Raw genomic sequence first — 14,381 nt, 5'->3', positions numbered from 1 at the left:
AAATGTGCTCTTTCATGAACAGACAGTGTTGCAGGATAAAACAGGTGGTTTCAAACAATACTAACATTCATTCTGATGCGGATGGTTGTTAAAATGAGTTTCCTAAAGAGCGATCTGTTTGTAGTGAACTAAGGTTTGATCAAGTATAATGACGAGGTGATTAAAGGCACGATCAATGATCCAAATGTTAAGAAAGGACCCTCCAACTTAAACTCGTCGTTAAGAGACCCTAACAGACCTCTAAAGAGTTTACTGTCAACAATGTGAGTAATTATTCCAGGAAATAAAGCTGGAGACAGTTCTTTACTTATTTCATTTATACCTCTTTACTTTACTTTTATTGTCCCCTATAAAACCATCCAGTAAATCAGTGAATGTGTCAATGTCCATACTCACCACTTTCTGTTTCTGCTTCCCTGAAAAAGAAAAGACAGTTTATCAGACGTTATAATTCATCACATCATCACACGTCTGAATGAATCCTGTCACAAACACGGAGCAGATAACGGAGACAAACTCATCTGTGCTCATCTGTGGCACCAACCTGCAGAGTTTGGGTTTGGCTTGAATGTTCCTGACACCATTTCTCCCAGACTGGACGAGGAGTTCCCGCTGGACTTACTGCTGCAGTGACGACAGCAAACAGACAGACCAGTGTTAACTCATCAAGACGTCCTCAGTGATGACCTCTGACCCCCCCGCACAGGAAACAGATGACCACTGTCCTCAGTGATGACCTCTGACCCCCCGCACAGGAAACAGGAGACGACAGGAAACAGGAGGGAAGACGGCGGCGCTCAGCGTCTCTAATCGCCTCCTCGGTGGCTGAAACACTTTCCCTCCATCTGATGGAAAAATCTGTGGTGGCCTGGATCCAGACACACCTCTGAGAGGGAGGAGCCAACAGCTTGGCTCTCCTCCACCTCACCTCCTCCCTATCTGTCAGCTCAGCTGCCAGGCTTTTACTCATCCTGCAGCTCCTCCATCACCTCCCCCAACCCTCCCCCTCTCTTTATTCACTACAGTCTCTGCTGCTGACTCCTCCACCTCCTGACTCCTCCACCTCCTGACCCCTCCACCTCCTGACTCCTGCACCTCCTGACCCCCCACCTCCTGACTCCTGCACCTCCTGACTCCTGCACCTCCTGACTCCTGCACCTCCTCACCCCCTACCTCCTGACTCCTGCACCTCCTGACTCCTGCACCTCCTGCACTCACCCATGGAAGCGTCCTCTCTTCTGCTCCTGCTGCAGGCGGATGTTCTCCAGTTTCAGAGGGCTGGGGATGAAGCCGATGTCACAGCCTTCTTTCACCAGGCGGCCGATCCACCAGTCGTTGTTGTACTTCTGCAGGTGAGACAGAAGGTGTCATGTTACTGAGCGGGAGACTGGCAGGTGTGTATCAGTGAAGAAGCCTGTGATTACTTTTTATTTCGTACAGTAAATGTGTGATATCTAAAACCCAACATAGAAATGACTTATGAATCAATCACAGTGTGAGAGAAGTTCCCACTGTGTCATGTTGAGAATCCACCACATCTACCACAGATACATCAGTTCATATCTGTCCTCTGCAGGGTCACGACACTGAGGCCTTTATCTTAAGCAACATGCATGTGGTCTATCTGACTGCTGACATGCTGTGAAAGGGACGTCCTGAGACGTCACACAGGTAACACAGGTGGTGTGTGACCAACACAACATATCATCTGTCTTTTCTAAAGGAGGGAGCTGCAGCATGTTTTATGGCAGAAAGAGATCAAATCTGTAAATATATTGTTTCTGTTCTTCACATGGAGTTTATTGTATTACGATTCCAAGTGTTCATTTTAAGCCTTTCAGAATATACATGTTAAAGGGATAGTGCACCCAAACCCCCACACCCTCTCTGTGCACCGCACTCACATGTGTGTGCTTGCGCAAGACCAGCGAAAGCACGTGAACACACATGAAGGCGGTGCCCATGTCTCACGGTCTCACGCAAGCACACACATGTGAGCGCGGTGTCCAGAGAGGCAGTCAGAGCTACAGGCTACAATGAGGCTAAAAACAGAGTTCAAATGAGGTTTTTCCAAACAACTTTTTATGTCGGGGCTTCAGGACACTTGGATCACTACGGACGAGCAGTATGGAGATATTTTGTGGTTTCAATGATGTGTTTTTGGACGTTTGAATCTGGGGCGCCGTCAGCCTCCATTAGGTGGAGTTGTGTTGCTACCTCCTCTCCCCTTGGATCTCTGCAAGTGATGTGAGGACTCTAAAACTTCACCTGAGCCTCCCTCGGCATATGGGTGAGTAGATAATGGCTGAATTTACATTTTTGGCTGCACTATCCCTTTAACACATGTCCTTTGTGGGGAACAGCAGGACTGTAGTCATTTTGTTTTTAACCATACTTCAGGAAGTCTGAGCAGGAAGCTGACACCCAGCAACAATCCTGAATTAGACGTGACACATAAACAAGGTTCTGACATTTTATCTATTTAACACAGATTCAAGGGAGGGTAAACAGTATTTTCTTGTGTCATAGCAGTGAACGGTTCAGCACAGGGTCATCACCACCTCCTCAGCGTACCTCTTTGATGTGGAGGAAGTCCTTGGCATCAAAGGAGACGGCGGTGCTGGCCACAGGAACGTCCTCATCCAGGGCGCCGCAGTAACTGACGTTGGTCCTCACAGCGAAGGCCACGGCTTTAGTCTGTCACACAGCAGAGAGGAAGGAGAGTCATCATCACAGTATCACACGGATATTTAAATGTTGCATCACAGAAGATAAAAATGCATCTCATGATGCTGATGAAGTGTTTGTGTGGAAACTGTTTCTAAGAGAGTTAGTTACAGTCAGTGACTACAGCACCAACGTGCTCATCAGCCTCACCCTCAGCAGTGTGTGTGTGTGTGTGTGTGTGTGTGTGTGTGTGTGTGTGTGTGTGTGTGTGTGTGTGTGTGTGTGTGTGTGTCCGGGGGGGCTGATGATGAAGAGATGCTGTTTAACAGCTCCTGATGAAGGTGTCTCAGGTCTCACTCAGACAAACACCTCTGACGCTTTCTGGACCACAGTGAACTGATGGAGTCTCAGTTTGGAGGATTTATTGGCAGGAATTGAATTTAATATTCATAATTATCTTTAATCACCTGGAAAAAAGAGCTGCTGTATGTTCGTTAGCTGTAACACGCTGTATTAAATAACCTAAAAGACAATTGATCATTTCCCTCTTTATTTGTTCACTTCTGCCTCCACACTTTGTTAAATAATAAAATATTTTCAGCACATCATATTGTTTATCTGTCTGTTGGTGTGTTCCAGTTTCCCTCCATGTCAGTGATCGTACAGACTGACATGTGAACTCCTGTCACTTTGTTAAACTCTGTTTTTGTTTATTTCCTGTTGTATAAAAGGATAAATTTCATAAATAACACATGAAATAAAATCTGACCTTTGCCCTCTCGAGCTGGACGGTGGCCTGCTGCTCCCTCTCCTGCCGGCCGCCCTCCTTCTCCTCCTCCAGGGAAACATCCGAGTCAGACGGTCGGCTTGTGTAGGAATCAGCTGAGCCCTGCAGAGCACACACAAGACGTAAATAACATGTAACCAGGAGGGATGAAGAGGAGCAGGGCTGGAGAAACAACCACAGGGTGACAACTTCCTGTGTGTGACGCAGATTCAATCTGACGTCTGAGGAGAAAACAACAACAACTCAACACTTCTGTTCATAAACATCTGAATGTAAAACAGTGCAGATAGATTCAGGACAGAAGAAGAACCGACCAACGAGTGGGAGGTTACAGAGAGCCAGGTGTGTGTGTGTGTGTGTGTGTGTGTGTGTGTGTGTGTGTGTGTGTGTGTGTGTGTGTGTGTGTCCGTGCAGGATCAAAGGCTGACAGATTAAAGATGATGAAGCGGCTGATGATGATGATGATGATGATGATGATGAAGACACAGGAACACAAAGATGGTGTGTGTATTTGTGCAGATAAAATTAGCGTCACACCACTCAGGAGACCCCACCTCCTTTGTTTTGTCTCCATGGTGATTTGACTGGATATGAATGTGCAGATTTATACTGTTTCAGTTTACGCTCTGATGTACAGTCAGTGATGATGTCATCATCCTCCTCCTGTCTGGTCTCCTCCTCCTCCTCCTCCTCCTCTGTTTGACTTGTTTTGTCTTGTTTTAAGGAGCAGTCTGACATTTTGTGGAAACTCTTCTTCTCTGTCTCTCCATGAGTTGATGAGAGGACCGTTACGACTCTCACGTCTGTATGTTAAAGGTACGCTACGCAGGTGTCACATAGCTGCACACATTTCTTATGTTTACTTTATTCTATTGATGTTTATATTGTAGATACATTTCACACTCGCAGCCTCAGCACAGTGTTAAACACTGAAGCATAATGCACATTGTTTCTGTTTTATTGCTTCATATTTACTTGTATTTTATACTCTTATTCTTTCTTCTTATAATTCTCTGTTCTTTACATCAGAGCGGCTGTAACCAATCACAGCGTACTCTCAGGGATCAATAAAGTATTTCTGACTCTGAGTTTTGTCATGCGGATGTTATCCCTCCCACTCATCACCTGTGACTCACTACAGGTGTGTGGTGATGTATTCTTCTTTTTTTATTGGGCTTTTCAAAGTTAAACACACTCTGACAACAGTGTAAAGGTGAAAACAGAATTTCAGATACAAATGTAAAGGAAACAACAAATCAAAAACCATCTTATCATATATGTATAGAAAAGACAAAAGTACAGCAGACATGTTTACAAAATATAGTTTTTACAGATAAAATGTATAATTTTATTTCAAAAAGATTGAGGGAAGAAAAGCATAATTAAAACGAGAGAAATGATGTCAGATTGTTTCTTGTCATTTAAGCTGGACAGGTCGGGGGGAGGAGTCAGTGCATGTTTCTTACAGTGGTCTATGACGGGTTGCCAGATCAGCTAAAAATTTGTTTTCACGTCCTCTCAGTGAGAATCTAATCTTTTCCACATGCAGGTGGTTCATCACATCCTTTGGACCAAAGAGCTCAGTCAGTGGATCAGGATCCACAGGTCGACCCAGGACGTCTGATAATGACTGCAGAATATTTCACCAATACATGGTGCCAGAACATCTGGGCTGGTGAGGCCTGTGACCCCCCACATCGATCACACACTGGACTGATATTTGGAGGACATACAGTACACAAACTGTCCAACCAGATCTCAACCCAGCTGAGCACCTGTGGCACATTTTGAAATGACTCTACAGTCTGTGGGACTGTACGGGATTTAGCTGCTGATTTAGTGGTGAAGGCAGAGCGTGCCATTTAACAAGTCACTTCATAATGTGCTGTGGACGTTCAGCTGAGATCTGGTTGGACAGTTTGTGTGCTGTTTGTTTTTCTGTGGGACTCAGTGTGTGTCTGACCCCCCCCCCCCCATTCTGCCTCAGGCTGGAAATGAGTCTCATACCATTACTATCAGAGGAGTCATCTCCGTCCTCACCCACTGCCTCACCCCTCGGCCCTATTAGCTCCGAGTCAGCGGCTGCTGCATTAGAGGAGCAGTTAAACGCCCACCCACTTATCCAGGGCAGAGACAGAGAGCTACACAGACGACCGGCTGAGGAAAATGTGCCAACATCAACAGGAGCTGCAGAGGGAGTTACACCTCAGTACACACACTTATTACAGCACCAACATGTTTGTCAAGCTCCAGCATCACATGCAGCCAGCCTGCAGCGAGGGGCGGAGACAGCAGCAGTGATGATGACATCACAGCCTCAGCACGCAGCAGGTGCACGTCTCAATCTGAGGACACTGTACGTAAAATGATCCTTGTATTCTACCATCTGTCTTTACCTTTCTATTGATCTCCACCAGGTGAGACCCTGGAGACCATCATGTGTTTGGTTACGTGTGTCTCTGTCTGTCTGCTGCTAATGTCACAAACTACTGGACCAGTCAGCCTTATATTCTGTGTGTACATTTATGATTGTAAACTCAAGGACCTCTCATGGTGGCAGTGATTCACAGTTGTTTATATAAACCGTTTTAAACTGTCACTGACCACGTGTACCTGCACAAAACACAATGGACCTCATTCACTAATGAAGCTGTTGAGAAGTTTTCTTTCTCACCCTGCTGTTCACTCCTCGCACATGTTCACTCGCTGTCTCTAGGTGTTATCTCCATTTTTCCTGTGGTATCCAACATGGTGCTGAATATCATAATCTCTTCAAGTATCATCTTTTAAAATTTCAGCAGCATTAAACGACTGTAGAGACTGAATTAAATCAGAAGGATCACTGATGAAAACATGACCATGTCTGTGAGCTCAGAGGAAACAGAGCTGCGCCAACATTTCTCTGACTCTACATTATTCTCATGAATAACAGAAAATAAATGTGTCACAAATATGTGCAGCCGTTTCACTGTATATACAGAAATACACACAGAGCAGCTGTAACGATCTGGACCTGCAGCCGATCTCCCACAGGAGAGCACAAACAGCAGCAGTCAGCCAAAGGTGAACTCCTCAGAGCCAACATGGCCTCGTGTGCACATGCATCACCGCTGCGTGGAGACAACAGGAGCAAACTGAAGTCAGCACTGTTTACAAATGGCAGTAAGTGTGTAAGTGTGGATTTAACCAACAGCTCTGTGATTGATGGGTTTATAACACAGGTCCATTAGTCAGGGATCCACTCACAGAGCTCAGCTCAGGTGTGTAAAGCTTCTCATTTCATGCTCAGGAGCCGGAGCAGGTAACATCAGGCCCACACATTCACCTCAGTTGCTGCTGCTGGGTCTGCAGGACGGTGCCAAAGTATGATTCAACAAATATTCCAAATCAATATGTGTCAGGGTATAATGGTAGAATATGTTGTCAGAAGAAATGTATTCATCTTAATGTGAGGCTGAAGTCTGTGGAGAGTTTAATACACAGAGCCCATCGAGTTCTGCTAACAGACACTGTGTACAGAGACAATATCATTATTAGGATCAATGTATTTCTATAACTAAAACACAGATCTTTGATCCATGATGGTAATAACTGGACTATTGGAAGCTGATCTATAGCATCAATAAACACAATCAAATCTGTGGTTGTCAGGATCAACATGTCCACATAGTTGTACATGAGGCATTTCATTTGTAAAAGGTAAAATAAATCATGTTCCTTCTCCTCCTGGTGCCTCTGAAGTCATGTGCTGGAATCCACTGCTGAATAAAAAACAAGGCTTTAACACAGCTGCCCGTCATCGTCAATCACTGCTCGTGAAGTGCAAACAAACCACTCTGCAGAACTCTGCAGAACTCATCCAGGATCACTGCTGCAGCAGTTTCTGTTTGGGTCTGATGAAAAGATATGTGGATGACATTAATCTGTAGCTGCTCTGGCTCACAGTGAGACCAAATGTCTCTGTGGCGTTCTGAGCCATGATGAAGGCCAACATGTGAATTAACAGGGACTAAAAACATCATCAGCCTCATCATCCCTGCTGTGCTCTTATATAATTCTCTTTCAGCCTCTTGTTCTGGTCCAGTTAGCTGTTGTTCTGTGTCTGTGTGATGGAGTGAGATGTTGCAGCCATGTAACACCAGCTCTGTGCTCCATGCTTCACTCCAGCTGAGTAATCAGCTCATTAGCATAAACACTGGACGGCTGCCCTGCAGGCACCAACAACAAGTTCAGAGGGGTCCACCAGCTAATTACTGCTCCTCACTGCTCTCTGCTACAGGTACAGGAGGCGCTGCCTGTACAGGAGGCGCTGTGTGTACAGGAGGCGCTGCCTGTACAGGAGGCGCTGTGTGTACAGGAGGCGCTGCCTGTACAGGAGGCGCTGTGTGTACAGGAGGCGCTGCCTGTACAGGAGGCGCTGCCTGTACTGGAGGCGCTGTGTGTACAGGAGGCGCTGTGTGTACAGGAGGCGCTGTGTGTACAGGAGACGCTGTGTGTACAGGAGGCGCTGTGTGTACAGGAGGCGCTGTGTGTACAGGAGGCGCTGTGTGTACAGGAGACGCTGTGTGTACAGGAGGCGCTGTGTGTACAGGAGACGCTGTGTGTGCAGGAGGCGCTGTGTGTACAGGAGGCGCTGTGTGTACAGGAGACGCTGCCTGTACAGGAGGCGCTGCCTGTACAGGAGGCGCAGTGTGTACAGGAGGCGCTGCCTGTACTGGAGGCGCTGTGTGTACAGGAGGCGCTGTGTGTACAGGAGGCGCTGCCTGTACAGGAGGCGCTGTGTGTACAGGAGGCGCTGTGTGTACAGGAGGCGCTGCCTGTACAGGAGGCGCTGTGTGTACAGGAGGCGCTGTGTGTACAGGAGACGCTGTGTGTACAGGAGGCGCTGCCTGTACAGGAGACGCTGTGTGTACAGGAGGCGCTGTGTGTACAGGAGGCGCTGCCTGTACTGGAGGCGCTGTGTGTACAGGAGGTGCTGCCTGTACAGGAGGCGCTGCCTGTACAGGAGACACTGTGTGTACAGGAGGCGCTGCCTGTACAGGAGGCGCTGTGTGTACAGGAGACGCTGTGTGTACAGGAGGTGCTGTGTGTACAGGAGGCGCTGTGTGCACTGGAGGCGCTGCGTGTACAGGAGGCGCTGTGTGTACAGGAGGTGCTGCCTGTACAGGAGGCGCTGTGTGTACAGGAGGTGCTGCCTGTACAGGAGGCGCTGCCTGTACAGGAGACACTGTGTGTACAGGAGGCGCTGCCTGTACAGGAGGCGCTGTGTGTACAGGAGGTGCTGTGTGTACAGGAAACGCTGTGTGTACAGGAGGCGCTGCCTGTACTGGAGGCGCTGTGTGTACAGGAGGCGCTGTGTGTACAGGAGGCGCTGTGTGTACAGGAGACGCTGTGTGTACAGGAGGCGCTGTGTGTACAGGAGACGCTGTGTGTACAGGAGGCGCTGCCTGTACAGGAGGCGCTGTGTGTACAGGAGGCGCTGTGTGTACAGGAGGCGCTGTGTGTACAGGAGGCGCTGTGTGTACAGGAGGCGCTGTGTGTACAGGAGGCGCTGTGTGTACAGGAGGCGCTGTGTGTACAGGAGGCGCTGTGTGTACAGGAGGCGCTGTGTGTACAGGAGGCGCTGTGTGTACAGGAGGCGCTGCCTGTACAGGAGGCGCTGTGTGTACAGGAGGCGCTGTGTGTACAGGAGGCGCTGTGTGTACAGGAGGCGCTGTGTGTACAGGAGGCGCTGTGTGTACAGGAGGCGCTGTGTGTACAGGAGGCGCTGCCTGTACAGGAGGCGCTGTGTGTACAGGAGGCGCTGTGTGTACAGGAGGCGCTGCCTGTACTGGAGGCGCTGTGTGTACAGGAGGTGCTGCCTGTACAGGAGGCGCTGCCTGTACAGGAGACACTGTGTGTACAGGAGGCGCTGCCTGTACAGGAGGCGCTGTGTGTACAGGAGACGCTGTGTGTACAGGAGGTGCTGTGTGTACAGGAGGCGCTGTGTGCACTGGAGGCGCTGCCTGTACAGGAGGCGCTGTGTGTACAGGAGGTGCTGCCTGTACAGGAGGCGCTGTGTGTACAGGAGGTGCTGCCTGTACAGGAGGCGCTGCCTGTACAGGAGACACTGTGTGTACAGGAGGCGCTGCCTGTACAGGAGGCGCTGTGTGTACAGGAGGTGCTGTGTGTACAGGAGGCGCTGTGTGTACAGGAGGCGCTGCCTGTACTGGAGGCGCTGTGTGTACAGGAGGCGCTGTGTGTACAGGAGGCGCTGTGTGTACAGGAGACGCTGTGTGTACAGGAGGCGCTGTGTGTACAGGAGGCGCTGTGTGTACAGGAGACGCTGCCTGTACAGGAGGTGCTGTGTGTACAGGAGACGCTGCCTGTACAGGAGGCGCTGTGTGTACAGGAGACGCTGTGTGTACAGGAGGCGCTGTGTGTACAGGAGACGCTGTGTGTACAGGAGACGCTGCCTGTACTGGAGGCGCTGTGTGTACAGGAGGCGCTGTGTGTACAGGAGGCGCTGCCTGTACAGGAGGCGCAGTGTGTACAGGAGGCGCTGTGTGTACAGGAGTCGGTGAGTGTACAGTAGGCGCTGACTGTACAGGAGGCGCTGTGTGTACAGGAGGCGCTGCCTGTACAGGAGGCGCAGTGTGTACAGGAGGCGCTGCCTGTACTGGTGGCGCAGTGTGTACAGGAGGCGCTGTGTGTACAGGAGGCGCAGTGTGTACAGGAGGCGCTGCCTGTACTGGAGGTGCTGTGTGTACAGGAGGCGCTGTGTGTACAGGAGGCGCTGCCTGTACAGGAGGCGCAGTGTGTACAGGAGGCGCTGTGTGTACAGGAGGTGCTGCCTGTACTGGAGGCGCAGTGTGTACAGGAGGCGCTGTGTGTACAGGAGGTGCTGTGTGTACAGGAGGTGCTGCCTGTACTGGAGGCGCTGTGTGTACAGGAGGCGCGGAGTGTACTGGAGCGCAGTGTGTACAGGAGGCGCAGTGTGTACAGGAGGCGCTGTGTGTACAGGAGGCGCTGCCTGTACTGGAGGCGCAGTGTGTACAGGAGGCGCTGTGTGTACAGGAGGCGCTGTGTGTACAGGAGGCGCTGTGTGTACAGGAGGCGCTGTGTGTACAGGAGGCGCTGTGTGTACAGGAGGTGCTGTGTGTACAGGAGGCGCTGCCTGTACTGGAGGCGCTGCCTGTACAGGAGGCGTTGTGTGTACAGGAGGCGTTGTGTGTACAGGAGGCGCTGCCTGTACTGGAGGCGCTGTGTGTACAGGAGGCGCTGCCTGTACAGGAGGCGCTGTGTGTACAGGAGGCGCTGCCTGTACAGGAGGCGCTGTGTGTACAGGAGGTGCTGTGTGTACAGGAAACGCTGTGTGTACAGGAGGCGCTGCCTGTACTGGAGGCGCTGCGTGTACAGGAGGCGCTGTGTGTACAGGAGGCGCTGTGTGTACAGGAGACGCTGTGTGTACAGGAGACGCTGCCTGTACTGGAGGCGCTGTGTGTACAGGAGGCGCTGTGTGTACAGGAGGCGCTGCCTGTACTGGAGGCGCTGTGTGTACAGGAGGCGCTGTGTGTACAGGAGGCGCTGCCTGTACAGGAGGCGCAGTGTGTACAGGAGGCGCTGTGTGTACAGGAGGTGCTGTGTGTACAGGAGGCGCTGTGTGTACAGGAGGCGCTGCCTGTACTGGAGGCGCTGTGTGTACAGGAGGCGCTGTGTGTACAGGAGGCGCTGCCTGTACAGGAGGCGCAGTGTGTACAGGAGGCGCTGCCTGTACAGGAGGCGCAGTGTGTACAGGAGGCGCTGCCTGTACTGGAGGCGCAGTGTGTACAGGAGGCGCTGTGTGTACAGGAGGCGCTGTGTGTACAGGAGGCGCTGCCTGTACTGGAGGCGCAGTGTGTACAGGAGGCGCTGTGTGTACAGGAGGCGCAGTGTGTACAGGAGGCGCTGCCTGTACTGGAGGCGCAGTGTGTACAGGAGGCGCTGTGTGTACAGGAGGCGCTGCCTGTACAGGAGGCGCAGTGTGTACAGGAGGCGCTGTGTGTACAGGAGGTGCTGCCTGTACTGGAGGCGCAGTGTGTACAGGAGGCGCTGTGTGTACAGGAGGTGCTGTGTGTACAGGAGGTGCTGCCTGTACTGGAGGCGCTGTGTGTACAGGAGGCGCTGTGTGTACTGGAGGCGCAGTGTGTACAGGAGGCGCAGTGTGTACAGGAGGCGCTGTGTGTACAGGAGGTGCTGCCTGTACTGGAGGCGCAGTGTGTACAGGAGGCGCTGTGTGTACAGGAGGCGCTGTGTGTACAGGAGGCGCTGTGTGTACAGGAGGCGCAGTGTGTACAGGAGGCGCTGTGTGTACAGGAGGCGCTGTGTGTACAGGAGGTGCTGTGTGTACAGGAGGCGCAGTGTGTACAGGAGGCGCTGTGTGTACAGGAGGTGCTGTGTGTACAGGAGGCGCTGTGTGTACAGGAGGTGCTGTGTGTACAGGAGGCGCTGTGTGTACAGGAGGTGCTGTGTGTACAGGAGGCGCAGTGTGTACAGGAGGTGCTGTGTGTACAGGAGGTGCTGTGTGTACAGGAGGTGCTGTGTGTACGGGCTCCTGCAGCAGCCTGATCTTCCTCCTGTCAGCAGCGTTAAAGGAGAGGAGAAGCTGAAAGAGTAGCGTGACGATGGCTGCTGCTACAGTTACAACCACTGACATCAATATCTCTGGTGTGTGTGTGTGTGTGTGTGTGTGTGTGTGTGTGTGTGTGTGTGTGTGTGTGACCTGTCCACACTCATCTGTAAGTGTCTTTGTTTTTATGTCATTCAGTCCAAACATGTCTCTGTGTCTTGTTGTACAGAGAGAGGAGGACGGTGGCTGATGGGCGAACATGCTACATCAACCGAAACGTTTCCATGAGGAGAACGTGCTGCAGCTTCACATTATCTGACTCATCATTATCACTATCTGTCCTTAAAAACACAATTAAGGGACTTAAAAAAAGAAATTATGCCAATTCAAAAATGCAAAGTAAAATCCAAAACCAACACAAATGCAGAAACCTGCTGCACATACAAACAAAACAAAAATCATGCTGCTGTGACCCAATCAACTGAATAAATGTTGGCATTATACATTTCTGTATATCTGTACCTTATCATGCAGCAGGTACATTGAAACTTCACAGTGCTGTAGTTACCGTGCGTCTAGATTTAGGCACATAAACCACATGGTTGAGAAAAGATGAAATGTGGCTTAAAATAACCAGTGTTGTTGGCATAATGCATGTCTGTGGTTAATGGATCTGTTTTTACTTTCTACAGCAGGTTTTTTTTTAATTTGCAGCATTTCCATTTGAACTGGCCTCATTTCTGAAGCTGAGACGTGTTTTCCTGAAAGGAAATGTTCTGAGTCACTAAAGCATGTTTGTCCTTGTCAGCCACCGTAGAAAACAGTGCTGCAGTGACACATGAGTGAAGGCAGGCACGTGACTGTCACCTGCAGAGGAAATGTTTACGCTGAATGTGGACTGGGCTGGTTGTGACACATGCAAGAAGCTAGCTCGCTAATAAATACAACAAAATTGGTACATTTTCCATTTTCTGAAGCTCCATGTGGACTCACTGCGAGCCAGGCAGCATCTGTCATGTGAAGCAGTTTGTATTTCTATATCGTGTCATATCAAAACATCAGCTGGTTTGACACGACAACGATCCACAGATGTCTTTGTTATTGGTCAAAGTTCACCACAGCTGATGTAAACACAGTGTGAAGATGTCACAAAGGTGACTGTTCTTTAATGCACTGTATGGAGCTGAGCTGAAGGTAAATATCCACCAGTGTTATTTTCACACACGTGTGATCGTTCCCTCAAAGCAGCTCAGTTCCACCTTTTTGTTCTCGTCCACATCAAAGCTTCGTTCATTGGCCTGAACACTGCATGAAACAATCTGTCCCTGTGTTACGTAACCTGCTGTGATATGGAAACATGTTTCATGATGTAATGCTGCACACAGTCAAGTGCAATGGCCATGACACGCACCATGACATCACGCATAAATGAGTTCATGAATTTTAATGACTGATTCACTTTCATGTGCTACAATCAAAGAGACTCAGCCCTCACTGGGTGACACACACACACACACACACACACACACACACACACACACTGAGGACAGACTTCCTGCGCTGAGTAAATCACTGCATCACACACAGGCTTCAATATGAAAACATCATTTTTCTGTTCGACAGCGCAGGACACACAAACTGTTTAATCACACAACTGCACACAAGTTTGTCTTTCAGTAAAAAATGAATAATTTACATGCTCACGTTAACAGTATTAAACAACGTACATGTATGTATGTTTCTTTCTTTTAAGTCACATCACAAAAATGTGAAAAAGTCTGACCAGTGACTCAAAACAAATTTTCAGTTTTAATTAATTATTTTTGATGACTTGTTCGACCACACTCGTCACCACACAGCCGATCTGCTCACTGGGAAGAATGTTGACGTAGATGACTGGGGTCAATATGTTTTTATTTCTTAATGAATCAGTGATAAAACAAAACTTCTGCTGATAAAACATTTTGTCACTTTGAGTCAAACTGTTGTGTGACCCGTCTCCTTCATTTCTCTGTAATCTTTTCTCCTGTCACGATGCACTGATGACATGAACTCCTCTCGGTGATCTGTTCATACAAAGCAGTTTGACAAAGTCTCACCTGACGCATCATGACAATGACATGTTGACAGTGCAGCAGATGATGCAGCAGCTCATCTGTGTCTGACCTCCTGAACACTGGAGCTCATGTAACTGTGTGCTCCACAGACACACTGCTGTGTACACACTCTCACACAACCAGCTGATAATCTCCTTTATAACGACGTTTTAACACCACTCTTCTCTGTCAGACTTTGTCTCCACATATACACTGAACAAAAATATAAACGCAACACTTTTGT

At 49.5% G+C, this 14,381-nt stretch overlaps 1 protein-coding gene across 1 annotated transcript in view; it reads right to left on the bottom strand.

The window, feature by feature from the left end:
• The window catches only part of cacnb4a (calcium channel, voltage-dependent, beta 4a subunit), a 57,486-nt gene that overhangs the window by 12,423 nt on the left and 30,682 nt on the right, over positions 1 to 14,381 (bottom strand). The window contains exons 3-7 of the mRNA XM_049594611.1: positions 3,437 to 3,556; positions 2,575 to 2,697; positions 1,219 to 1,346; positions 545 to 624; positions 397 to 416 (exon numbers count right to left, since the gene is read on the bottom strand). Of these exons, the coding sequence (XP_049450568.1) occupies positions 397 to 416; positions 545 to 624; positions 1,219 to 1,346; positions 2,575 to 2,697; positions 3,437 to 3,556 (471 nt within the window). The remainder of the gene's footprint in view (positions 1 to 396; positions 417 to 544; positions 625 to 1,218; positions 1,347 to 2,574; positions 2,698 to 3,436; positions 3,557 to 14,381) is intronic.

This window comes from Epinephelus fuscoguttatus, linkage group LG13 (assembly GCF_011397635.1).
Source record: "Epinephelus fuscoguttatus linkage group LG13, E.fuscoguttatus.final_Chr_v1".
NCBI lineage: Eukaryota > Metazoa > Chordata > Actinopteri > Perciformes > Serranidae > Epinephelus > Epinephelus fuscoguttatus.
This window is presented reverse-complemented; position numbering and strand designations above follow the sequence as displayed.